This window comes from Cuculus canorus, chromosome 19, assembly GCF_017976375.1.
Source record: "Cuculus canorus isolate bCucCan1 chromosome 19, bCucCan1.pri, whole genome shotgun sequence".
NCBI classification, from domain to species: domain Eukaryota; kingdom Metazoa; phylum Chordata; class Aves; order Cuculiformes; family Cuculidae; genus Cuculus; species Cuculus canorus.
Genome location: NC_071419.1, coordinates 6901092 through 6928924, shown reverse-complemented (window position 1 = coordinate 6928924; position 27833 = coordinate 6901092). Strand labels below are relative to the sequence as shown.

Below are 27833 nucleotides of genomic sequence, written 5' to 3'. Positions count from 1 at the left end.
CAGTCTGAGGCATAAGGAACCAACAAATTCGGTCCAGCCCTTGCGGTATCTTGTAACCAAATCAGAGGCCACTTGCAGTACCAGTTATGGCTACGGAATGACCTTCCGGGATAGCTCCTGGCTGGGATTTTTATTTAAGAAAATATCATACAAAGCCTTTCTTTTGAAAACACAATAAGCCAGGTTCCTTCAAGGACATAATTGCACTGCTTTTTCCAGCCTTTCTGGTAAACTCACTTCTTTGAAGAGGGAGTTATGGATACTGCACAGACGAGCAAAGTCCAGCAGCACCCGGAGACAGGTTAACCGTACCTGAACAGCCCTGACTCATCACTGCCATCGCCAGCCTTGATTTCAAGTTCACTGTTTTTTTTCTCCAAGTCCTCATAGGGAGAGTTATTCATTCCACTTCCCTTACGAGGACAGACAGAGCTGGGATTGTTCAGCCTGGAGAAGAGAAGGATCTAGGGAGACCTTAGAGCAGCTTCCAGTGCTGATAGGGGCTGCAGAAACACTGAGGAGGGGCTCTCTGTCAGGGAGTGCAGGGATAGGATGAGGGGGAATGGTTTTAAGCTGAAAGAGGGGAGATTGAGATGAGATTTTAGGAAATAACATTGCCCAGAGAAGTGGTGGCTGCTCCATCCCTGGATCGAGGCCAGGCTGGATGGGGGTTGGAGCAACCAGATCCAGAGAAGGTGTCCCTGCCCATGGCAGAGGGTGGAACTGGATGGGCTTTAAGGTCCCTTCTGACCCAAACCATTCCATGATTCTATGATTCTCAGTGTCAACGTCCTTGACGAGAATCATCCCAGAAAGAGTTTGGCCACAAACAGCACCACTAAACCATGTCCAGAAAGAGATGCAGACACGTGGTATCTCTTTGACAGACCTTTATTAGCAGACTGTTCCCTACATGAAGAATCCGAGTTAGATTTGCATTATAACAATTTGTGGTTACAGCTACAAAGATGGTTGTCATTTTGCATTGATTTTTGCATTCTGATATTCATATTCCCATTAGGCCACACTGGTAGGAAGGAGCCACTGCAGAATTTATAACAGGTCTCAAGAAGGGGGGGTGGAAAAAAATCACATCACTACTCCAGATTGGTTAGATTTCCACAAGGCTAACTACTGACAGCACTAGATTGTCACGGTAGAGCCTCACCTGGAGACTCTCGATGAAGCTCCAGAATCTGTCGGCAAAGAAGCAGCTGCTGAGGGCTAGCAAATCCTTTTCTGATTTCTCACACACTTCTCCACAGCGCTCGCTTGCATGTGAAGAGCACCAGCTCAGCAGCAGGCTCTGCCGATTTAGCCTCAAAGCACAACTGCAGCAGCTTGTGTCCAAGTGCAAGTTTCCTTCCACCTCTCTGGAAACTTGTATTTTCTTTAGTCCCTGAGATTTCTTCCCTCCCCCCTTAAGTAAAAATTCCCCAAGACTGCTCTCAATTAGCGGGTGTGACGTCCAACATACACAGACCTTCTTCTTCCCAACTTCACCCATCCACCTGAAACCCTTTCAGCCACGCACAGAGGCAATTCCAAACTAAGGCGAGCCTCACAGTGCACCCTCTCCCTTCTCCCAAGGAACTGATTCCTCACCAGCTCCCTTCTCTCCTATGGCTTCTTGCTAAAGAATTTCTCTGGGCTGAGGTCTTCCAGCAACAACCCCAGATGTGGGAAAGGCAGCTCAAGCCCTAAAGGGAAGGTACGCAAGCAACTTTAGTGTCCTTCCCCACAACTCAGCTGTGATACAAGAGAACAAAGAACTTTTTAAAACAGGAGAAACACAAGCACGGTAACAATATTTAAACAAGTCTATAAAAATAGTCTGACATAACTCTGTTCAAATAAATACAAAATAAATATGCTTTAAGCAGTAAAACAGTGGAATGCAACGCTGGTCCATTTTGCCCAAAATAGGAAGTTGGATGAGGATCTGACTTTGGTGGCCAGATCCTATCAACTGAAGTAGCCCATAACACAGTCAGAGAAATTTTAAAGCCACCTCTTTCCCTTAGCCTTATGTAAAGCACCCTTTGAAAGAAAAGCAAGCATATCTTCAGGACCGAAAGCTCACCTCTCCCAGTGACAACCAGTCCCTCTCCTAACACCCCTTCCCACAGCAGACATATTCCTGGTTTGGGGACTCCAGCCCGCTAATGCAAACCTGAATGTCAATCTACAAAGAGGTCTAAAGAGATAGATAGCAGCGTAGGCACAGGGCTTGGAAAAGATCCACGAGCTGTCCTCGGCACCAGGCAGAATGGAATTCAGAGGTGCATGCAACACTGCACAGGGGCTTTCGTGTCGTGCTCCCAACTGCACAGGAGCGGTGAAATATTGTTTTTTGTTCACTAAAGCCATGCATCAAGGTGCCAGTTCACCCAGGGCTCTCCTACCTTCCCTTTTCCAAGCCCCTGCTTAGTATAAGACAAGCCAATCCCGGCATGCAAAGGATAGAGGCATGCAGGCTCTGGTCTGCTGCTTCTGTTAGTAAGTGCATCTTGTTAGTGGATTTATGAGACACACTTAAATCTATAAAAAATAAATAATCCTAATTCTTCATCAGGCTGGCTTACACAACCTTCAGCCTGCCTGGCTAAACCACTGCCCACCAGCCCTCAAAACCAGTATAATTCAAAGTTAAATTTCATGTCAAGTCTTGGAAGCAGAACATGAATGTCTCCTACCCAAAGGAATATATGTAAACAGAATAACAAGCCCAGTGTGGCAGCAGCTCCTACACAAGGTTTGTACAAATTTAAACAACGGGTAGGAAATTAAAACTGAATGGAAGAAGAAGCTCTCTGAATGGAAAAAGAAGCTCTTTCAGCAAGTCAGAAGGTGCTCATCTGCAGGCAAACAGCTCTGTACACGCAATATACTAAAAGCAGACCTGTTACCCAAATCTTTGCTACTCTGCCATACTGCTGGGAGCAGACCTCAGCAACCCACGCTTTAAGATTCTCCCAGGAGTTTGCCCCCTGGCCTCCCAAAAGGCCCAACAAAAAGGACCACGTGATGGTTTATGGGGTGCTCTTGAGTAGCAAGATGGCAAAGGACACCAGATCCTCCCCCTTCCCCTTACTGACTCACACACTATCTGAGATTTCACAGCTTTGCTTAGTCAGCTTAGTGTCAACACATTCACAGAATGAGAGATGGCTATATGTCTTGGGATTGCACCCCAAGATTTCAGAGTTCAAAGTCCTCAGCATCTCCTGGTCACCGTGACTGCACACCCAGAGTCATCTTCAAGTTCTCATAAACGACGTAGCTGATGCTTACGGCTGGTATCACCTTCATAAAGTTTGGCGCCAGACCTCGGTAAAGACCAAATGCTCCCTCTGTCTTCAGAATGTGTTTAAAGAGTCCTCTCATTGTCACTTCAGGAGCACCCTCCACTGAAGCTGCAATAGGGAAAGGCACAATAAATAATGCAACATAAAGATAACACCTGTCTCACCAAGTTCTGACTCATGTGCTTCTTGTGGATGTTCACAGACCAAAGATGCTTCATGGGGGTTGGAATCTAAGTTCTCAGCCAGCCATGGCCACGCTGCACCATCTCAGCCACTTTCCCAAACTGCTGTGCAGACACCCTTAGCCCAAAACACTCCTGGTCTGGGCAAAACAGAACCTCTGTCCTAGAGGTGCTTGGCCCCAGATGCTAAAGGCAGCACAAAGTCCGCTGTCCTCTTGCAGCATAGCAAACAGCCACCTCCTCAGCTGCACAGGCCCACTAGGGCTGTTGTTGCAATGTTTACACCAGAGGACCTTTACCCTGCTCACAGAGCATGACAGGATCTCCCACAGTTCCCAGAAGTTCTCACCTTGGGCCTGCATGCGTGTCCTTACAAGAGCCAGTGGGTAACTGGCCAGCTGCCCACAGGTACTGGAGATGGTACCACAAGCCAGCAGAACGAAAACTCCAGGGTCAGCACTATTGACGGCATAACGTTGCAACCAGGCGTTTTTTAGTGTCTGCAAGGAACAAGCTAGATGTTAGCAGCGAAGAGGTAATCAAAAGAGTATCACATTACATAAAAGATCAAGTGTTAAGGCCCAGAAAGCTATGTGTAACTTCAGCCAGAAGCACCAGGCTCCTCACATCTTTTTGAGCTACTCCTACTGTAGTGCCTGGGGGAAAACCCTTCTCTATTTTTCTGCTGCAAATTTGTCATTAAAAAAAAAAACAAACAAGAAACTGTGAACAATGTTGACTAGAAAACGAGAATCGCTACTGAATTATCTTTTAGGCCACTTTGGCTACAAGTCCATCTGTGGCTCTTAAGGCTGACCATGAAAGTTCTGAAAAGCCAATTAAGCTCCTATGGTAGCTGACAGGTGTGGCATTCAAAAAGCTATACGAGCAGCACAGCTCTACAAAAGATTAAAAGCTTCATACCTCATAGACTGCTAGGTCGATACCAGCGTATGGAATGATTCCTAGCATGTTGGGGATGTAGCCTTTGTAGAAGGCAGCCATTCCTTCCTTCGAAAGAATGTTTTTGGCACAATCCAACATGCCTGAATATTGTCCTGTCTTCCTTAGAGCCATCCTTGTTTTCAGAACCTAGAAGACAAGAAAAATTGCCTTGAAGGTCTACAGGAGAAAAACAAACAATATTAAGAGCATGACGTTCAAGACTATAGCACGTGTCATGCAAGCAGCAGTACTTGTATCATCTCTGAGAACTCATTAATTAAGCTATGACAGAGCTGGAGTTCCACCCACATCTTCCCCATCCACTCCCTGCTATGCCCCCTCACGGGCCGGGCTGCCTCACCTCCATGGGGTAGATGCTGCTCTGCGCAATGGCCCCAGCCAGAGAACCCGCTAACAGCCGCTCATGAATCCTCAGCATTTCTTGGTCAGTACCAATGAACCGCTTGATCTGTAGAAGCCAAAACACACATTGAGTCTCACTGACTTATCTCAGTGTCTTTATTTTCAGCTTTTCATTCTGCAAATCCTTCAGCACCCAGACTTTGTGGTCTTTTACTCACCTGCTCATAGGCCATGAACTTAATAGCAGATTCCGGTGCGATCTTCAAAACATTGATGCCATTCCCTCGCCACAGTGACCTTGGTCCACCCTCTCGGATCATTTGAGTAAAACCGCCAACGATGCACATGTTGTTACTGCGGGAGGCATGAACCTGGAAGAGAGCGCGCAAGCTTGGATTAGTTCCAGTCCCGATTACGACAGTGCGACGTTTTTCCATAATCCAGGGACAAAAGGGCGCTTTTTTATTTACCCAGAGATTTGCCAAGGCCTTAATCCCTTCCAGATAACTTCTACAATAGGAAAGCAAGCTTCTTTTCTTTTTTGTGAAGTCCAGTGTTAAATAATGAATCTAATCAATATCTCCCTCTGGAATGGGAGGAAAGGGTAATAGGCAACTCCCATACCTAGAGTAGGATCAGCTACCCAGGGTAAACTTCTCAGGTGGCTCAAGAGCAGGTGCAGTGACAAAGCAGGCCAATATCAAGTTTTTCTAACTCCTCTCTAACACTGATAATATTTATATTGAGGATGAGCTCTGACGGCTGACCACCACAACCATTTCAACTCTCATGGCCTCAGGTCTCTCATGGGAACACAAGACTTGAAGCTGTTTCGCTAAAACCCAAGTTCTCCAGTGCTATAAACCACAAAGCTCTCTTAACTATTGACAGTTTTCACGTGTCTACCTCCCAAAAGATTCTCTATATTATACTATATCACTATTTTTGAAAGCTTTTTAGATTATTTGAATGATGTAAGAACAATGAGATTAATCCTTGCCAGAGAGCTGTACCACGTTGATGAACATTAGGAATGGTTGGACTCAATGACCCAGTGGGTCCCTTCCAACCTAGTGATTCTATGATTCTAGGCATCCAAGAACATGAAAGCAATCTGCCCAAGTATTCAAAAAAAACTGGAACTGTTCCATCATACCTGCATCAGCACTTTCAAGCGGTCCAAGGGAGCCGTACAGGTTCTGGACACGGCACCTGCACCTCCACCTGCAACCAGATGTCTCCACCACATCCCTGTCTGCCTCTCTTCCACTGTGAACTCATCAGGAACAGTCAAATTCTCTCCTACATCAAAGATCTGCAAAAGAATAAGGTGTTGTGGAATGTTTCATCAGGTAGGGACCTTGCCAAAGTTTTATTGCTCTTTATCAGTGCTAAGTGTTGAAGCCCTGGATGTGCTTATTTCAAGTTAGCAGCTTATCTAGAGCCATTAACTGCTGTGTTTGGCCACAAGAACTGCACATCACAAGGGGAACCTTCACACTTAGAGATTTCTGTCCAAGAAGCTGGCAACTGCTAAACATTTGTCTGCATTACAATACTGCACATCGTAGCAAGGAACAAAATGACCAACTGTGGGCAGCCGCACAGCAAAAGAGCTGGACCTCTCTGGAACCTCCCAAGCTCACAGGCCATTTAATGTCATGTGAGATTTAATACATTTAATAAATTTAATACAAGTTATTTACACACCCCAAACTATCTCCAGGAAGGATGACTGCCTGTCAAATCAGTTTCTAATCTTAACAGGTCCTGAATCAGCAGGGACTGTCCACCGGTATGAGCTCCAAGAGGTGCAGGCCAGGTGAACACCCTCATGGTTTTGCAGAACATGCCATTGTTATCACCTGTGCCAGAGGCTTCAGAAGCTGTGCCAGTGATAGGTAGTGTGATAACAGGACAGGAAGCAATTTGGCTTCAAGGGCTACAAGGCAGCTACTGAACCACAAAGAGAAAGATAGAGACTGCTGATAGCAGTACCTGGGGGTCAGGACTCCATCTAAGAAGCTGAGGAAAGACCAAGACCCATTGCGGAGGAGCCATTTCTTACCGTAGAATGCTTCCAGTACAGGATGATTTCAGGAATGTTCTCCACTGGGTGCAGCAGGTGATAGTCTCGCCACTCATTCCAGTCAATTGTCATTGTCCCATTTTTATCCATGCTGAAAAGATTTATCATTACATGAGTACAGACTCCCACAGAGTGACGAATTCCTCCTCCCATCCCCTTTGATTATTCAGGCTTACACCATAAAAAGCTTTGCAAAGCAACTACTAAAAGACTTCTAAAGAGCCACAAGACAAAGCTAGGAAATCTTCTGTTCATCAAACACTGCAGAGAAGTAGAAGTGGGCTCCCTTTTTCTTCCTCTCTCCCCTTTAACTGACCCACGGGAGTAGCTGAACCCCCTCCTACCAAACTTAGCCCAACATAACTGACGCTGAAGGGAAAATAATACTTACTAGGTGACAGGACCCCAGAAGTGTCCCGTCCTTATTCTGACACACAGGCAAACAGACAGAGGGAAGGTAGCAGAGGAAAGAAAGAGGAAAAAAACAGCACAAATAAGTGGTTGTTAACATGTTAGTGCCACATGCATAAAGCACTCAGAATTTTCAAAGAGCAACAGCACAGCCCCTCTCCAAAGCAGCAAGCTCAGGGCAGCAAGACAATCAGACAGGGATGCAAATTAGCTCAGGTGCAAGCACTTCCCAACAAAGGGTCAGCAAGAGAAGAGATTCTGAGACTAACTCTCCATAATGCATTAAGACCTTATAAGCGTCAATTCATGGGAAAATAAAATCAAAATGAAGAATAATAGGCAAAAAGGGAGGATCTGAAGTTTCTGGAAAGTGTGTATAGGGTAGAAGGAGGAGATGAGTTCCATGTCCCTACACTTCCTTTTAACCCACTTGACAGTAAAAAGGAAGAACCAGCTGAACTCTCACCTCTTCAGTATTTTCTCAGCCTGCTGTTCAGAGATCTTGACTCCCAGGTCACGAAGGGACTGTACAATCTCCTGGGCATCAATGCGGCCTGCAAAGATAAGCCAGCGAGCTCAAGTATAGGTGTTACAAGCTAACGCCTGCAGTAGTGTACTCATGAGCACAAGAAAGGTGTTTACCATCATTCTTCTTATCCAAACTCTTAAAGACCAGTCTCAGCTTCTTTTCATGATCTTGGAGATAGTGAACAAACTCCTCAAAATCCAGCTGTCCATCCAGGTCCTTGTCTCCAGCCTTCACAATTTTCTGTTCAGAAAACAAATCAAAACCTGTCAGTTCCTTTGTTCATTCAGACAGACCTGACCCTTCTTCCACCATAATTAAAGATCATTTCCTACACAACTGACTCTTCCTCCAGAAAGCAGCTGACAATTATAATCTCTCAAGGAAATCTGATCAAAGCAGTAGTGTATAAAAGTCACCTGATGCCAGGCAACTGTCTCCCAATGTCAGTTAGGCAGATGGAATGCCTCACACTTTTATCATGGATCCTCTGCAAGTATTATGTGTCTAATCTCAATCCTGCATCTTGATTAACACCTTACACAACCCTTGTGGAGGTTCCTGTACTAAGTTTGAGGATTCATAAAATCATAAATTCATAAAAAAGTGAATCACTAAGCTTCAGGTAATAAAAAAGCTGGAATGGGAGAAGGAATTTCATGCCTCCTACGATCCTTAGAGAAGTAAGCTCCTTCTGGCAGTAACTAACTCCAACCAGAAAAAGCCTGTCCAGCTCAAGTGGACACAGCCAAAGATAAAAACCCCTATGAACTGGTTTAGGCACCCTGGAGCTACTTGCTTTAATTATACAAAGTTTCCATCAGATGCATCCAGAACAAGAACAGGTTCTTAGAAGGACAAAGCTAAAATCTAGATCATACTCTGTGCCAGACATCTAGGACAAGTTACATGACTAATTAACTCGCTGCAGCATGGGGCAATAGCAGATGGACTGTCCTGTCTAAGGGCACACAGCTACTTGTTGACAGGAGAGGTGATCTCCTGGCTGCAAGAATGTGGCTCCGGGAGTTCCTATTCTCCTTCTTGTTCAGTCACTTGCCTTTGATGGCCTTTTTCAAGGTGAATCAGTGAGCAACGCTAAATGAGATGTGATTCAGTCCACTTCATCACCTACAGTTTTTGTTTTAACTCTTGTAACACTTATACAAACAGCAGGTGCAGTGTGAAGGAAGCCCTGAGCGACGATCAAACAAGGCTAACCCTCTGTTCACCAATATCTTGTCAATATTTAGGCTTCAAAGTGTAATAGGCAAACCTAAGGTAATTGTGATATTTCCTCAGAGCACCAGTCCCCTTCATAAGCCTTAAGTCTTTGTTTCAATGCCATTTTAAATGACTTCAAAACTAAATACCTCACTATCCCTCTCTCTCACCCCATCAAGCCCTGTCACCTTAGCCTTAATGCTGCGAGGATTATTCCTAATCACTTTATGAACCTTAAATAAGAAAGTGCTGTCCCAGCTGTCATGACCTTTGAGGTGTACCCAGTATTCTTAACCTGCAATTTATCATATGACTGTCGTAAAGTTCAGATATGAACCCACACTCAACTTGTAGGCTAAAGATAGACCCACATCCCTCGCCTGTCAGCAGATCGGCCTTCAACAGCTGAATCAGGGCTTCCCTCCACGCGGCAACCCCCGGCCAGCTGGCAGGATCCAACAATTTGGAGGCACTGTAAGAGAGAGGTGACTGTGCAACTGCTCCCACTCTCTCAGCACGCCCCTAACAACCGCAGAGATGTGCAATGAGTGATTGCAACCAAAGGTAATAAAATCTGCCTTGCTTTGCCAGCCTTTTTCCACCACAATTGCAAAGCCGAACTGCCGCAAGGCTGTTGAACAGTAACCTGCAACGCATGTGGGAAAGGTGCAAAAGCCAAACTCCCAGCATCTTCTCCAGAAATATGAATCAATACCTGCCTGCAGCTCTTTGCCTTTAACAGCAAATATGAAACCCACACACAGAACTGCTCACTAACAGCCACGCTGGCTGCAGATGTTCCTATAGTCACCTATATAACACACTGTGCCAGCAGCATGCTCCTGGAACCCTAGACAATTTAAAGCCTGGTATGTCCCCTGTTTATGTCTGCACAGAGATATAAAATGTCTCCCCAGCTCTGCTGTTCAATAATCTGGGCTCTTGACAGCCCAGTAATGAAAAATCACAGTAGTGGGCTGAAAGGAAGGGCTGACAGAGTCAAACAGAGCACTCCACACATTTAGTGCATCTCCCTTCTCCGTGAAGGGAATGGGTCTTGCACAACCTCCCCGGTTCAGCCCACCCACTGCTGCTGAGCCGCTCTCTGCTCACAGAAAACCAATTAACCTTCACCGGGGCAAGACCTGCACCAGCTGGAGCAAACATTGGATTACACGGCTGGCGGCAGAAGGGGGCAGGTAGAAGGGTGTAAGGAAGAGGAAAAGGAAGAGGATGTAAAGTGTTGTACTTAGAGAGACCAATTAAAGCAAAAGAACCCATAGCTTGGAAAAACCCTTTTTCTATTTAACTCGCATCAAATCAACTGGTTTAAACAGTCAGATCCCGCCAGATTCAAGCCAAAATAATCAAAAAGAAAAAAAGTCAACTCCACGCTGCTTTGGTGATCCCTGCCAGGGGCTAGAGAAATGCATTCATGATCTGACCTAGCTATTACGACAGAGCCATCACGAACTTCTCCCCTTTTGACCAGCCACTCGGGATGTTGGAGACCACCCTCCGTAGCTCACTCCCTCCTTCCCTCCCTCCCACTTCTCCTCGAGGCCATACCTGCTTCCACTGGCGGTAAGTGGTGAACTCCTGAGAAGGAATGAGAAGGCTGAGTCGGAAGATGGATTTAAGTTCAGCCGGCAGCCCCTTGGACTCAAAGTATTCAAACTCCGTCTGCGACTGCCCAAGGACTGGCACATACAGACAGAGGCAGAGCATCTTTCTGAGCCAGAGACCCAGCTGCCCTGCTCAAACCAACCGGGAAGGGAAGTAAAACTGAGTGATTCCCCTGAGCTAATTTCAGTGCGTAGTGGAAAGGAAATGCCAGCAAGTCTTATGACACATGCCTATGAGGGAAGCCAGCTCCAGTGGGATTGGCTGTACAAGCCCTGCCCTTCTACTTAAAAGGGAAGCGGGTCGCTGTAAAGTCCCACCCAGCTGCCAGACACCGGAGAAGGAGGCAGCATGTGAGCTGCTCCAATTGCTCAACCCCAGGCTCTCATTAAGCCCAAAGACCTTACATCACACTCACCACAAGTTAACTCTTACTGGTTCCCTGTTAATCCAAGAAGCTTTGGCCAACAGCCAAGCTGCTCGCTTGCTGTTCCTTACATCCCATGGGTCCTTTCTGATGCTTTGCTCACTTCTCCAGAGATTTACACACACAGCACAGTAGTGACCAGTCTCGATCATAACCTCTCCCACCACATAACACTGGAGTACTCTCACAGTCTCTCTCTTCCCAAATTTCTTCCTCTAAAACAGAGTAAAAAACCTGCTTACTGCTTTCACACACGTTTGGGATATCCAGCTTAAGCAAAAGCCTGAAAATTCCACTTTTCTAAGGTTACTTTGCTATGCCAGAGTTCACTGTCTTTGGCTGCAAGTTCTCCCAAAACCACTTGTGCCAGGTAGGAGCAGACAAGCTTTGCATATCATGATCTCTCTCCTCTGCTTCTCTATAGAGTTACTGATACAGGAACAATAAAGCCCATGCAGAAGGTCTGCCATTGTGCCAGATACCCAGAAAAAATACCAAAATCAAGGGCAGACTTCAAAGCCTCACAGCTAAGCAACCACATGGCAGTTACACCAGCTGAATAGGTTTTCCTCCTCTTCCAACTACAATTAAACATCACAGACAGATATGTGCTATAATGACAAGTGCCTGGGGCAGAACAACATCTTCCAGTTTCTACCATTTACAGTATAACCACTCTGTAAGCGAGTTCCTGATCTTTCATCAGGAGTGGGCCAGGCTGGAGAGGGAGTGTGGCACATGCATCATTTAATGCAGATATAATTACAGGTTTCTGAGCATCGATGGGGTCTGATATTTGGGATAACACCCAGTTCTACAGCGAGAGTACCAAGCAAGTGCAGCAAGTAACAATGCTGCTCAGTAAAGGCTTACTGATCACTAACATGCATTTCAAAATAGTTATAAGTTTGATATTTATCAAAGAGAAGCTATCGCACAAGGAAGATGCAAAAAGCCACAGCCAATAATCAAAACATCTTAATCCTGCCTGCACTTGAAGTAACACAGCATGTTTGCTAAACTGGCTTAAGCCAGTCCAGCTAACAGCCTTTCCCACCGCTGCGGACACAGCAACATTTTCTTGTGTTTGCTCTGTTGAAACAGACTGCCTGGTCAGTGCAAAGTCGAATAACCAATCCTCTCCTCAGATGCTAATGCACAAGGGGCCTTGTCTCTACCGTGGAATTTTGTTCTTTAGATTTAAAGAAAAGCCAAGTTCTGTAATAAGCCGTTTGTGGAGCTGCACATCAATCACACAAATACGGAATATTTAATCTGGGGCTTTATTTCAAGGATTTTTATTCTAAAAAGCTTAATTGATCACGACTTGCAGCAATTTGGTACCCTGGAGAGTCGTGACCTACAATGGTTTCCTACACCTCCCCATCACCTCACCTACCATGGCACTACCACCACGTTACCTAACCAGGCTTAACCTACTCTCTGCTGACGTCTCTCCACACGAAAACACTCTCACAGGGACTTCAGATCCTCTTAAAGATCAGCTGCAGCAGCTCTCTATGTGCCTGCCAATAGCCCACCCCAGCCTTCCCACCAAGCAGAGCCTCAGGGTAAGCAGCGGCCCAATGCCACAGACCACCAGCCAAGAGTGAGTGCCTAGAGCAGCCTGACCAAGGGGAGCAGATCCCCACAAGCCCCAGGGAGTAAGTGAACAAACGTAACGCAGATTTGTCCCACCAAGCCTTAAGATCCTCTGTAGTCTTTCCCACGAGTTGCCAAGCATCACTATTGTAGCTGCTTCGCAGCTCAGTTGCTATGCCAACATGATGCAGATTTTCCTAATAAACTCTGTCTGGAGTTGGCAGCTAGAGAGAAAAGGCAAAATCTGCACATTTTAGGAAAAAAAGCCCTACTACCTACGTCAGAGGAAGGGAGAAAGGTAATGAGGCTGAGAAAGCTGATTTCAAGCAGGGTATTAATTACAGGACAGCAAGCTAAGAAGGAGAGACAGATTATGACTGAAGTTTATACCAGCAATTCTGGCTACAATGACAATGGGAACTTAAACAGCATTAACAAGGTTTTAGATTTCACCTAAAAGAACCCTGGTAAATGAGCTGCAGGGATCAGTACTCCCTGAACACAGCTCGTCTGCGGTGACCACCTGGGTTTTGGCACAGAGTCAGCCTTACTTCCCCAGACCCTGCCCTGTGCCCACTGCAGGCAGCAGCACACCCACCCAGGGCTTCAGGAGTGGGCCACAAAAAGCACATCTGCAGTGCACATCTGCATCGCTCATTAGCAGTGGCTATTCCTGATCACAGCAAGGACAGCGTACAGAGCTCTAAATAAAGTCAGCCCTTTCCAAGTCACCCTCCCTGATCCCTCTTCCATCCATCAATCATCCTTCTGTGGACGGAGCCAGAGCTGGACCTGCACACTTGTGGTCAATCTGAAGCCAGCCTAGTTAACATCCTCCTGTGCCAAAGGGAGTGCTAGATGAGTCCATTTTTCTACTCCAAAAGGCTTGCTTTTCCTGCCATCAAGGAATCTGCAAACTCATTGTCCATTTTATATTTAGGATTTAGTTCTTATTTAAATGCTGCACATTTCAACACCCTATCATTCTAATGTTAACCTTTCCAAGTCATTTGTACTCTTGTAGGCATCTGCTTCATCCCTGATTTACTAATCACCTCTAGAATGTACCTCCCAAAAGATGGGAGTATGCAGCCATACATGGAGCAAGAAAGCACGCTGTTTAATTTTGAATTTGCTTGGCTAAAAAAAAAAGTCTCTAAAAATATCAAGTGCCAGTAAGCGTCACAGCCACATCACATCCTCCTTCACAGGCAAAACAGCGTTCTGGGTGAGGACACCATGGGCCAGAAAGAACCACTATCGCTCAGAGTTTTCACTAGGTTCTGCTGACTAAGCCTTTTTTTAATTTCTGGAAACTAGCTTATAATTAATTGTACAGTACAGAAGGTCCTCGCAAAGCATAAACAAAGTGTGAAGTGTATGATGGAAGGAAGTTAATCATTTAAGAGACCCCAGCAGAGAAAAGAGCTGCAGCCAGCCAAGGGTATACAAGGGGACAGAGAGAGGCGAGGGAAGGGAGACAACACCACAAGGTATTTGATATAAAGGTAACCAGGAAAGGTGACCTGTTCCTCTGACAACACACGATCCAAAGTTACAAGTCCAGATGGTGACATCAGGGGCAGATCATACATCTCTCCTGTGTACACACATCCAGGGGCCAACACATCACATTTGCAAGCAGTATTTTCTCCCCTGTTTGCAGAAACAGCTTCCTGTCAAAATCGTCACCCTCAAGCAAGGATCTGAGCAGAAACATGCCAGCTACAACATGAACATTGAAGTGCCATGGCTAGGAAGCATGAGGTCAAATTTATCAATACATGCAAATTCCTTACAGTAACCCAAGTATCAGGTGTGATATTTTGTGTGTTTTATCAGATATGTAATTACAGGTGTTTTTACAGAACAAAGTAGCACATCGGTCAAGAGACTTCTCCCAAGGTCACAGGCGTTCACTGGCAGGGAACAAAAGCTGTGTGTCCCCCACATTTTCTTTCAAAGCCAAATCATGCTATTTGCTCACAGTGGTTTATAATCTATCCCTAAGGCTGTACTAGCCTTTTTGCAACACTTCTCCTTCAGACAGGTAATTAGAACACAGATATCTGATCAAGCACAAACAAGTCATTGCAGCTTAACAAGTTACTGGCCACCAGCTGAGCCGCGACGGCTGGATGCAGTATTAGCCGGCCTGAATCGCAAGGTAAAACGTATCTGCCTAATCCTCAACAGAAGAGCTTTACACTGCGTTTTACTTTACAACCAGGACAGGCTAAAATTACACAGTCAAAACCTCTGAGCAGATGGACAGTCACTTCCTAAGCTGCAATAACTCCCTTTTACCACATCCTTATCCCTCCAGGTATTTCTTCATTAGCCAATTTTAGGGTTCTCATGCAGCAAAACTTCCCAGGGTCACACAGGGAAGAGGAGATTGGTACCAGCTTTCAGAGACAGCTTCATTTGCAGGTGTGAACAGATGGACTCTCCCTGACTGTGGGACCATTGTTCCCCTGGCAGACAGATTTTCAGCCCTACGCTTTCAAGGTTTTCATCACAACCTCCTTCAGCTCTGAGACTGTCCTTCTTCAACCTCTGTGGGCACAAGTCCTCTTCTCAAAAAGTGCACGCTCCTCTTTTTGAGGAGGATGCACAGTGCTAACTGCTAACGACAGGGATGAAGGCAAAATCCCTGCAGATTTTTCAGTCCAATTCAAGCAGGGAGTGGCTTCTGCTCCACAGAATACAAAATGCACCCTGCCTGTTTCCATCCACAACGGCAGCAGAAAGGATACAACTGGAACCTGTTTGCCCCCTATTTTAGGAAGAAAGCATACAGCAAGAACCATGCTCAATTCCGGGTAAAATATACTGGATCCTGCAAGTCATATAGAACTCACAGCCCCTACTGCAGCCCTGGAGCATTATCACAAGCTCCCACTGCTCACAGGGGTTATGCCTGACTCCTTCTCCTCTAATCCCATTTCACACCCTTGGTCTTAAACCACCCGTAGTTAGAGCTGACTGCACTATCCTCAGAACAGATGAGCAGCATTCCCTCCCCATCAAAAATAAACCAGAACCACAGGCAGACAGCATTGTGCTAGAAGCCCAGGCACTAAATTAAGCAGCTTTTTTTCACCTCCCCCCAGACAAAGCCTCGCTATGTATTCTCTGTCAATTGTGTGCACCCACCACCTCCCCTCTCTCCCACCCTGCAGGAAGTTCCCATCCTCATGCAGACTTTAGCCTCTCCCTTGTGCCACCTCACTCCCCAGGGACAGGCTTGACTCTCATCTGGGCTGTGCCATTCACGTAATATAGCCAGTTACTCATTTGTTCAAAACACGCTAGCTTTTCCCAAGACTTGTGAAATTACCAGAGACTGACTCCGGAACACTGAGACCTATTTGATCCTTCGCCGGTCTCCAGTGCAGGGGTGGGACCCACCACCAAACTGCATTATCATTCCCTGCCCTCTCAGTCAAGCTTCTTACAGGTTGCCCAGGAACTTTCCAGACCCCACATTCGCCCTCACCCCTATATTTCCCTCCTTTGAACATTATGTTTGAAAGGTTAGATCATTTCTTCTCTCCAATGTAATTCCCCTCATCCCCTGACATTTCCCTTCCAGCAGGAACACGCATTGGACCCTGCTCCCTTTTCCTGTTTCTTCCCCCTTCCCCAAGTACTCCCCCCCCACCCCACCCACCCACCCACACTCTTACTCGCACACTCCACCTGCAACGCCCCTACTCCCCGGCAGACCCCACACTCCGCTGTACTGTGCACCAACCCCTCCTCAGGCCCCTGGATATCCCATTACCTTTGGAAAGTGCTCTGCGGGTCCAACCACCAGTAGGATAGTTGGTCTCCTTTCAGTGGGATCAGTCCCTCTTTCCTGTGGCTTCCCCAACATCTTTGGCCCTTTCTCCCCGGGGCCTGGAAGTGGGGTGGTGTTTCTGGCCTCATCCTCTTTTTCATCTGCAGGACCTTGGCATGTGGCCCTGGGAAAGAAGCTAGATAGAAAATGCCAAAGGGTCTGCAGCATTGCTGCTCCAGTGAGCGTCCCAGGCAGGGAAATCCTGAGCGCTCAGGAGGTGCCTGCTGCCAAGGATGATGTGACTGCACTACCAAGCACCCCCAAGATGGGAATCGGCACGGCAGCCAGCAGGAGGTTCAACCCAGCGACTCCACAGGCTCAAAATCTTTACAGACTGCTCCTGCGGATGCTTCCTGCCTTTTGAAATTGCTGCTACTGCAGTCGTGCCTGGCCTGACAAGCAGCTCATTGTACCAGAGCCTCAGAAATCTGGTGGCAACAGACAAAGCACAAGATCCCTGGCACGGAGAAGCCGAGATGCTGAGCTTTGGAGACGGCTGTGACAGAGAAGCCGAGATGTTGCGCTTAAGAGGAAAGCTAAAAAGAGAAGCTTCTGAGAGAAGCTTCTCAGACCTGCCAATTAACCCATGCGTCCCAGCTCATCCTAACGGCACATCAGGCGAGCAGCAAGGCTGAACACCCAGGCTGCGTCCCCACTGCAGCAGTGCCCAGCCAATCCTGGCTCCCAACACTGCGGTGCTCCGGAGCGAGGCAGCGCGCGCAGCCGGGCGGGAGCACGCCCTCAGCGCAGGAGGCAGCCCGCAGAGCAGCGCGCCTGCCAGCTCCATCAGGCCAGGACAGCAGGGAGGGCACCAGGGTGGTCATTCGGAGCATAGACCCCAGGGCCCCAAGGCAGTTGTCCAGCGCAGGATTGTCCGAGGTGTGTATGTACCCACAGCTTCAGCTGCAGCTCTTTGTTAAGAGCAGCAGATGGTTCTCCAGAGAGAAGCTGGCTTTTCCCAGCCATGGCTGAATTAACCTCTAACTGCACCCTCTATCCCTGGTCTATTATAGTCTCATCCGTCATTACAATAGCTCTTTGGTGCTGCATTGTGCTTCGCCATTTGGCTTTCAGCGCAACGCAGCAACACACTTGCACAGCATTTATGGCTATTCATCTATGCATGATCTAATGGGCTGTGGTCAAACCATACCCAGCAGAGCGAGTTCTGCCAAAGGAGCCTGTAACTGTGTCGCCAAAGCAGGATTAGCCAGAGCAGGACTACAAGAATCTATCAATGTATAAGCACACAATATGTGGCATTCCCTGAATTCCTAGAGGAACACATTTCTCCTGCCACTACAGCAGCCCTTGCTCACTGCCCCGGCTGGGCGGTGAGGGGTATTGGCCTCCTGACCTGGCACAGCCGGGAAAGCCAGCCCACCACAGTGGAACCCCACAGGCACAACGGCAGGTGGGACATAGCAAGGGCTCATTTTCCATCTTGAGGTACCACGACTTACTGTGTAGTCCTAGATTCTTGCCTGCCTCTTGCAGCTACAGACAGAGGGCACTATGTGCCTCGCTTTCCAAAGTACTATGACTGCTCTGTAAGAGAATATTTGGGGTTTTTAACATGCAGGATAAGGTACAAACTACAGATTCCGTCACCTGAGGCTCCCCACCGACAGCAGCACTGAGCAGAATACCTCTGCTTTCAGATTTGAACTTTTGAGAATGAGACTGTAAGAAACTTTTGAGTTTCAGATACTAGGTATGAAAATACAACAAAAAAACTGCAAGGAACACAAGCTTGAAGTCGCCAATTTTCAAATAAAGTTGAGAGAAAGAATGCTCAGAGCATCACACTTGTGAACTTTCTCACGTTGAATTCCTTTAACCAGCCTTGGTAATGGAAAAAGTGAGAGATAAGTACATAGAAGACATCACATTAAAAAAGAATTCTTCTGCAAATACACTTCAGAAATACTTAAGGGGAAAAAAATGCTGTTTAATCATAAGGTCTACGTACAGTGTGCAACCAAGCTCTTTGTCTTAAAACCTGACACACACACAAAGATAACAAACCAAAAACTGTACAAATTTGAGAGGTGTTGGGGTGAGGGTGTGGGGAAAGCCCTGTCCCTCTCAAGGCACACTCCAGTTCTGGCTGGGATGCGCTCAGAAGCCCAGGCTCAGGCACAGGCAGAAGAGAGTGAGGAATGCTTGTCATGCCTCGATTACCTTGAGCTGCTGCCAGTCATCACAACTACAAGCACAGAAGTTAAACTACTTTCTAAAGCTCAGTGAATCAGATCCTTTAAGGTAATGTTTGAAAGTTTAATGCTCTCAAGCACACGAGGAACAAAGCAGATTTAAAGAACCATAGCCAGTTCAGAAAAATCAGCTTCTCTTAGCCTAAGGCTGTTGTTTCACAAGAAGCAGTGCACTGATCTGAAGCTTACTACCGATAAAAGGGTTTGTCTCACACACCCACATTAGCTCTGTGCTTACCTTGCTCCAATGCTCCTCCAACAGCCTCATTAACGCAGCCAAAATTCCACAGCTAACCAGCTGAGGCCCCTCATGGACGAGGTCCAGAAAAGCCTGCCTGTGGAAAGGGCATCAGAGCTGCCTGGGGCAGCAGCAGGCAGGTGGGCACTAGCGCTATGGAGCGACTGGGCACTACACAGAAGACAAAGCATCCAAGTGGGACCTGGGATTGTCCTCATTCAGTGGCCACTGAATGTTGGGTTGCTACTCACAAGGACCTATTACACCAACTGACGTTACCTAATGCTATTTCTTACAGTTCTTCTGCACAATATTAGCTTTAGCTTTTAATTTTGTGAGGATGGCAGAGACCCCATCCTCCTTTGCTCATACAGAGATTGCACAGGAGAATAATTTGTTCAAGAAACTACATGCCTGGGGTGCAGTTTAAGCAGAAACTCAGCAATGCTTCCTTGGCCTTTGTCCTCACTAAAGGAAACCTCAGAGGAATTCTGCCACTGCACTAATCCACACAGCTCCTCGAGAACAGACAGACTTTCTAATCACATTTAGGAAAAAAAAAGCATTTATTTCAGCAAGTGGGGAATTTTATTAGGTCAGAATAATAAACCTAGTAATGGCAAGATGATTATAGCCAGAGGCAAGACAAGTGCTCTCCTACAGGGAATTTGTAGGACAGCGTTACCCTACCAACGCCACCATGAAGCCAATCATTCACACATAGGAAAAGATGCAATAAATACTGTGAGTCCAGCCTGGACGATGACACAAAGGAATGGGCAAGGAACAGAAATTCACTTTTTCTAGCAATCAAACACCTAGGCCAGGCCGAAACAGCTTTCCCAACCTAGGCTTTATTAGGAGACAGTCAGCCCTCCAGTTCCTGCTGTTTCCATGAATCGAGCCCAGGATTTTGAAGGCAGAAGAGCACCAGGACTGATCTGAGGGCTGGCTCTCGGCCAGCACACCAGTTACTGGGGACAGCAGGCGCCCAGGGCAGCTGGCCTCAGCATCCAAAACGGACAATCATCAGATAGCCAGAAGAGAAGCCGACAATGAAGTCGCGTAATCTATCCAAAGAGAGACAAAGGAGAAAGGAAAGAGCGAGAGTGACGTGCTTTGCTTCATTAAAACAATGTTTTCCTCAGTACTACAAGCTGTCAGAGGGAGGTTCTGTTTTGAACAGCAAATTCAAGGTATCTTGTCTCCTCTTTAGCCACATCCCACAGGCAACATCTGAGGACCTGCTCAGTTTGAAACTCCAGTTTTCAAACAGGCATTTGCCCTTTCCAGTCTGGCCAGAAACTCAGACCGTTTGCTTTAAGATGGCTTCTACAAGACTTTTGAGTAAACGCACTGCATTTTCCAGCTAGAATCTGAGCCTCATCACTGAACAGCTAGCTAACATGTAAAAAATGTGGTGGGAGGGGGAAAAGGAAGAGAGGCAGGGGGAAGGAAGCTGCGCTGGGAGCAATGACCCTTCTCTGATGTAGGAAAGGCTGCCACTGCGGTCATCGTCTCCAGTTCCTTGGAATCAAAGGAATCAGCAGTGACTCATCTCCTTTGGAAGGAATCCTGGAAGCAGCCCAGGAGCACTGCCTACATTTGTGCCACCAAGGGAGAGCACCCAGCCCACCCCAGCTGGGACCGCCACCAGGGCTTCTTCCATTACCTCTTATCTTTTCAAATGTCACTTCTGAAAGACAAAAAAGTGTAGATACTTGCCACTTTTTCAAAAGCCAACATTAACCCTGCATGGTGCTTCTTGAACCATGCTATAAAATCTATAATCATCTTGGCCTCTCCTGCTTAAACATTTGGTTAATACACAAAAGTGACACAGCATAGTTCACTGAACGCTACAAAGAAACCCAGGTCACCGCGTTTCAGGAACCCTGGCACAACTGATTAGCTATTCTACCTGATACATTAAGGCAACCAGGGCCAGTGCCAGTGCCAAATACAGAGATGGAGGTGCCCAAGGAGAGGGAAATACGCAGCCATTGCACAGAACAGCAGGTTTCACAGAGGTCCTATCGTATTGCACGAAGAATCTGTGACTGACCACGAGAAAGGGCACCCTTAGTACTCAGAAATTAGTAAGTCAGTTTTCCACAGCACCAGAACACTAACCAGTAAAACAGATAGCAAGAAAGGATGGCCCTCCGGCAGTCTGGGCCCAGGCTTGCTCTCACCCAGCCCCTCTCTCCTCAGGCTAAATGATGTATGTTCACATACCTAACAGCTTTGCCTTTCCAAGAAACTCATGATATAAGAATTTCAACAATTCTCTTACAGAAGCGTTCCACACTGTAAGCCACTCTTTCTGCCAGAAACACCCCTGCAGCTCATTGCACAGAACTGAGAAACACCAGGACATAGCTGTTGCCTTTCTACACTGACGCTGGTTATCACAGCTACGCTTCTCTCTCTGAGACGAAGTCTGAGGCATCATTAAAGCGTGCTCCTGTCCCACATTCAGCAGGACAAATATAGCGATAGGACATGAACAAGAACAAAGACTCATCTACCATTTGCTACAAGTAGGTCTGAAAGAAAAAAAAAAAACCCTCCCCCTCCTCCTCCCAACACCAAATCACGTTCTAATAAATGCAATGAGCACAGAACTGCAGCATCACCATCGTGTAGGACTCTCAAAGAGGAGGCCAAGTCCTTGTGGCTTTGATGTAATTTTATCAACACTTGGCAACCATTTAAAGGTTCTGCTCAATATTCACCCAGATTTGTCACCAGATTTGTCATTTGTTTTTTTAAACAAAAAAATTATAAGAAACAATAAGAATACTGAAGTTCTGGGTTTATGCGCCCATGTCTCAGTAATCTGACTAATAATCCAATGTGGATCAGGATAAAGACATTTTCTACTACCAACCAGTACAAAAAGCCCTGCACAACACATGGGAAGACAGAAACACTGTTGCTTATTCTGCACAGGTATAGTCAGTCGCTTTTCACTTGAGATTTGGGGATCCTACAGGCATTCCCTGACTTTGAAGTTTAGAATGCACACCATCCTGCAGGAAACTGAACACTGCAAGGCCACGTCAGTGACATGCAGGATGCCCTCTGCAAGAGAGAATGTTTAAAATTGATATGCTCGAGCCAAAGCTGCATCCACGTCTCACAAAGGTCAGCCAGTATCCTTCATTCGTTATTACTCTGCAAAGAGAGCAAAGGTCTTCGCCAAAGACTCAAGAACCACCAGGCTTCTCCAATTTGGGCAAGGGAGGGTAAAAAACAATCCTCGGAGAACATCCCAAGATTGCATCTCTGAAGAGTTATATACCTGCTCCTGCGCATACACGAACATAAAGCAATGCTTGCCTAATCCACAATTGTTTGTTTACATGCCAGGAAAACTTATGCAAGAGTGAGCTTCTCTTGCATATGTTTGTGCCTAAAAACTCATATCCAAGCCAGCCCTTTGAACGCAGTGTGGACATGCCCAGCTGGTTTCACACACTAAGGCATCTCTGCTGACCAGAGACCAAGTCTGAGTAAAGACTTTCACCACTACAGCTTGAGATTCCCCAGCACCCCTCTCCTTCTGCTCTCCCATACGACCTCTGAGTGCGGGGCAGAGTGACAATCGCTGGCAGCCAACATGCCAGCCACCCTCCTGACATTCCCGGTCACAGAGCATCCTCTAGCCCAGCAAAGCTCTCCCTTGGAGGCTGCTGGCCAAGTCTATTAATAACCCACACTGCACTGAGAAGTTTCCTTGTGCCAAAGCCAGTCCCTCTATTTCTTCTCAAAGCCTTTGCACCAGCTGTCAAGAACTCATTTGACTTATTGCAAAGAGTTCATTTGCGTCTTCAGCATGCCTAAAACAGAAAAGATAAAGAGAATTCACACCAATGCACCCACTTGCCACAGATTTAAAGGCTTTATCTACAAGTGAATCATTGACCTACAGTTATGCTCTTGCACCAAGCCATCCTCAAATCACACGCTTCATAGTTTACAACAAGCAAGAACAGGCCTGGCCCCTCTGCAGACCCAGCAAACAAACCTTTTTGCTTGCTATTTTAATGCACTTTATACATAAATGTGTGAAGTTACTTAACACGTCACTGAAAGCAGTTTCACCTTGGGTTAAACTGGTTCAGGCTATCCACATTTGTCAGGAGTTGGATGGTTGAGAAGCTGTTGACAAACACCTTTCCATAGGAGGACGAATTTCAAATTAACTCTGCTTCACTTGTTTGAGATGACCTGGTGTCGCTCCACCCTTCATGACGAATCACACAGACCTGGCTACAGGCTCCACAACTGCCCCAGCAGGATTCAAGACATAAACCATAAAGGTGTTTTTAAACGTATGTAGGTTTGGAGAGATAATTCAGTCGAGATTATAGAACAGTATGAAAATTTTGCTGTTTATCATAAACAGACTTCTGTAACAATAAAAACTCAGGTCCTCCTTTTGCAGGTGACTGTGAACGGAAAACAGGTGAAAGGATCACAAAGAAAAGATTCCCTATTTCCTCTGACCCTTATAGTTGCTCATACGATTCACATAATATAGCACAGAGCATTCAAAAGCCTTGGAGAATAAATTGGTTATAGAAGTAAAGAGTCTGGAAGGAAGAATTAAATGACATCACGATGGCAGATAAAATATTGATCAGAAATAAGATTAAACTTTATGATTGCGATAGAAGGAATTTCTCAATCCATCCATGGAGTCACTTGCGAAAGAGCTAACTGATCGACTATCCTTGAACAGCATGCATAGAGCACTCCTTGACTGGTGGAAGAGTCCAAAGAAGTAATTAAAAAGCAAAGCTGTTCAAGAGAGGCCTGAAGCACAGAACACTGCTGGGTCTGGCTGCAGCAGTGCAGTTACACATCTTCAGTACGCATGAAAAGCAAACAAAAGAGCCCATGTGGGAATTTGGACAGGCAGAACTTGGAGATCAAGGAGGAAACACCAGGCTAAGAGAGAAGCAATGAAAGCAAATGCAGAGACTTCAGCAGAATAGTTTCACGCAGGGAGTCTGGTACCAAGGAAGCAAAAGGCAGCCACACATACGAAGTGAGAAGAAAGTGTCACAAGGCAAGGGAGGACATCATCATTACAGCAGAGGCAAGTGGACAGTTGTAACTTGAGAGACAAGGGTTATGTTGTGAATTGGTCCACTAAAAGATGCTCAGCACCACCACAGAAGAGGCAGCTGCAGACAAAGTTTACCACTTCGGTCTGTCTCTAGGCAGCTGGCATGAATTCCACCAGTTCAAACTGCCTGGAACTTCAGCAGCAGTGATGAGCTTTCAGAATAGCACTCCAGCCCTGCAGTTAATTGGAATCGGCAGGAAAACAGTTATATTAGCAAATACACAAATGCTACCATTATACATCCTTTCAACAATACATCTCCTCAAGCTACAAAATAGAAAACAGTTCCGGTTTCACTAACCATATTCTCATTGAGTGCATACTTCCTGTTCCATCAGTTTATATAAATATTTTTGTGCGGGAAGTCAGAGCACAGTAGCGACAGGAGATCAACTATTCCAGAGGTAGATGTAATTTAGCAGTAGGAGACTATGCCTTCACACAGCAGAATAAGAAAGCCTTTAAAAAGCTCTTCATGTGGTTATCACTTTACTGCTCAAGCAAAGTGAGGTACACAAATTGCTTCACATTGACCAGCGCAAACCAGCATTTCTTTAGAAGGCACGCTGATTTGGCACACTGTGTTGGCCAAATGGATTGAAGGTAACAGCAGAGGTCAAAAAAAATACATCGTTTACACAAGCAAATTCTACCTCAAAGGACATCTAAGCACCACCCCCATCTCTTCCCCACCTCTAATACAGAAGGCAGCAATGTCCCAAGAATGCTACAAAGGTTTTTATCTCTGTAAGAGCTCTCAAGCGTGGAAAGAGTCAAAATATTGCTTATTTTCTTTTCAAGCTGCAGCCCCAAACTATTATTGTTACCACATGGACTTTCAGCCTAGTGACGCAAAAAGCCCAGCAACTCACAGCTCAGACTGGCGATAACCCCACATTCCCTGTCTGATATTTCCTCCATCCATCTCCAATAGCAAAGCTACTGTTGCACAAAAGGAAAAATTAAATGCATCAGAGCTACCAAGTAATTTACTAATCACAAGCAATCTATGTGATTTATGCCTCAATCAGTTTCCAAACGCCATGTCCGATACATCAAAACGGTTTTTATCTTGACACTTAAGCACTTTTCTTGAGTGTGACCTCACATTAGTTATCCCAGGCGTCAAGTTGTCATTATTAGCTAAGGATGGGGCAGGAAAAAGAATGGCTTATTAATAGAACTGCCTGGGAAACAGGAAGTTTATTTAATTTTCCTAAAAATGACACAGTGCGGAAGTTTTCTAGCCAGCTCTCCAAGGACTTTTGTCCCATGTAAGAGAGTTTTGAACTCTGCCTCCTCATTTTTAACGGAGGCTTTTTACACTTCTGGAGGGGATGCGTCGCAAACTCTGTTCATCTAACCAGCCACTTCCTGTGCAGCAGAAGAGAAGGCAGAGGAAGAGAAAGGCTGAGAACAATACTGACAGATATAGGCTTCAGCAGGACAGGTTTGTTAAGCAGCATCCAGACAGTGCTTTCCGCCGACAGAGCAGTCCCAGTCCCTGCAGAACGGTTCCTCTCTGCTGCTCCAGCAGCGTGGCAAGCAAGGAAACTCTCTGCTGGGAAGTAAAAACGCATTTTGTTTCATAGTGCATTCTCTTAGCCTGCAGAACACCATGCTGGGTTGAATAACATGCCCAGGGAAAAAAAGGGAATGCAAACTGAGACAGGCATGCAGGCACAAGAGCAGAACATTCTGGTGGATGAGAGACTTGCCAGAAGTAAAGGATTTGGCACCCACGGGTGGCAGCAGGTCAGCATTCCGCAGGGCATGCACAGATGATTTATACAGCACAATCGGATCTCATTACCTAAACGCACCCTGCAGAAAACCACCATGGCACTAACTTTATTTTTAGAAACAGCACAACTAAAGCACTCACAAGATCCTCATACTGTCAAAGGACTCCCAAGTTTTACAGCAGCAAAGCAGATGCCAAACAAAACGTTAGAAGAAGCTGGAGATTCAAAGTTAGAAACGAACTAGCAGCTCAGGATAGGATGGATGCAAGCAACTGAAGCCCTCAAACAAATGCGGGTACCACTCCCAGAACAGGAAGAGAAAAAGATTAGATATCTTTTCAGTGACTGTGAAGTTATCCTTAAAAGCTTCTTCCTTCCTGCAGGACTGAAGCTCCAAGATGGCCCATCCCTGACTGCACCCATGCATTTGTCCTCCTGAGACACTTAGCTTTTTTTATGGCCCTGCATATAAAAGAGACCAGACAGGGACAAGCCCATTACCCACAGCCATACAGATGTAAATTATAGTCATTACAGTTAAATGAAGCAATATGATCTTAGACTGGATGATCCAAGAGGTCTTTTCCATCCTTAATGATCCTATGTTGCAGCTGGAAGCCCAGAATGGTCACTGAACAGCACTGCACAAAAACCTGTGAGTACAAAAGGGCCCAGCTCGCAACACTGAGGCAGAAAGTCAGCGTGCTGCATGTTTTGTACGCTAACTGCACAAATACAGAAGCCCTCCTACATTTTGAGGTATTTCAAACCCCTTAAAGTGGGCAAGCGAGTCTGGCATATATAAACCATCTTGGACAACAAACTTGAGCAGCAACACGGTGCCAACAGCCCGATGTGGGAAAGGCAACAATGCAACGAAGACTGCACAACCTGACTGCGCCTACCCCTTCCCAAAATCCTTTTACAGAGGGCAGCAAGCATGCAGCCTTCCCAGTCGTGGGACCTAGAGAAAGAGGGCTTACATTTACGGCTCTTCCTGTTCAAGGGATAAGTTTCCAAACTTAAGTTATGCCGTTAGTATCATACATGGTGTAAGCTAGCCGATTCCACCGGGTTTAGCGTTTAAGTCAGCGGGGCAGCTCCCAGGCAAGCACCGACAGTGTTCAAACGCTCCCGGTGTGGAGTGGTGGAGTCTGCCACCACAAACTCGGCCGTGCACCGGGAAGGGACCGTGATGCGGGTGCTGAGCATGCCACTATCACTGAAAACTTCAAGCAAATACAATCAAGTCATACACCACCACAAGCAAGCGCCGGCTTCAGCTCTGCTCCCTGGCCGAGGGCCCGTTAAAGGCTCTCCCCGAGCCGCTAGCAGGAGCGGCGGAACCGGGCGAGCTCCGGAGGCAGAGCAGCGCTGCGGGGCGGCGGTGGGACGAGAGGGCGGCCAGGAGCTCTCTCGACCCCTCGGGAAGGCGAATCCGGTGCCCGGCCCGGTCCTGCCCGGCCCCGCCGACCCCGGGGGCCCCGGACCCACCGACCCCCGGTCCACCCCGGTCCTGCCGACCTCGGGGGCCCCAGTCTCACCAACCCCCGGGGGCCCTGGTCCCCACGAACCTCAGGGCAGAGGCCCCACCGACCCCCGAAGCCCCGCTCACCAGAAGGTCCAGCTCAGTGCGGTGCAGCCCGAGGCGGCCCAGGCCCTCGGCCAGATCGTGGATGCAGAGCGCGCCGTCGCGGTTCACGTCGAGCTTCTGGAAGAGCGCGCGGAGGCGCCGGTCCTGCTCGGAGGCCTCGCACAAAGTCCGTCCGCAAGGCCCCGCGCCCCCACCGCCGCCCTCCGGTGCCGTGGCCGTGCCGGCGGCCCGCGGGGAGCCGCAGGGACAGAGCACGCCACTCACCACAGGCGAAGCCAGCGACCGCCGCGCCCCGGGCATCGTCCCGACACCGGCAAATGGCGGCGCTTCCGCCGTGAGGAGCCGACACGGGG

At 47.0% G+C, this 27833-nt stretch overlaps 1 protein-coding gene across 9 annotated transcripts; it reads right to left on the bottom strand.

The window, feature by feature from the left end:
• Positions 1 to 875: 875 nt before the first annotated feature.
• Positions 876 to 27833, bottom strand: SLC25A25 (solute carrier family 25 member 25). 9 transcript variants are annotated; one of them, XM_054084021.1, is made up of 12 exons: positions 27502 to 27641; positions 25569 to 25702; positions 7941 to 8067; positions 7765 to 7852; positions 7279 to 7314; positions 6867 to 6978; positions 5955 to 6113; positions 5017 to 5169; positions 4797 to 4904; positions 4415 to 4582; positions 3840 to 3990; positions 876 to 3416 (listed from the first exon to the last, which is right to left on the bottom strand). In XM_054084021.1, exons 2-12 carry the CDS (start codon positions 25605 to 25607, stop codon positions 3232 to 3234), a joined length of 1326 nt encoding a protein of 441 aa, XP_053939996.1. In that variant the 5' UTR covers positions 25608 to 25702; positions 27502 to 27641; the 3' UTR covers positions 876 to 3231. The 9 variants fall into 9 exon arrangements, with proteins under 9 accessions (XP_053939996.1, XP_053939997.1, XP_053939992.1 ...); XM_054084022.1 differs by having other exon boundaries at positions 25569 to 25699; XM_054084017.1 differs by lacking the exon at positions 25569 to 25702 and having other exon boundaries at positions 27502 to 27833.

Coding starts and splice junctions, on each gene's coding strand:
- SLC25A25 (XM_054084017.1), bottom strand. CDS start 27,780: ATGCCCGGGGCGCGGCGGTCGCTGGCTTCGCCTGTGGTGAGTGGCGTG. Junction 7,853..7,940: donor TTTGGATAAGAAGAATGATG/GTAAACACCTTT, acceptor TTATCTTTGCAG/GCCGCATTGATGCCCAGGAG. Junction 3,991..4,414: donor TCGACCTAGCAGTCTATGAG/GTATGAAGCTTT, acceptor TGTTCCTTGCAG/ACACTAAAAAACGCCTGGTT.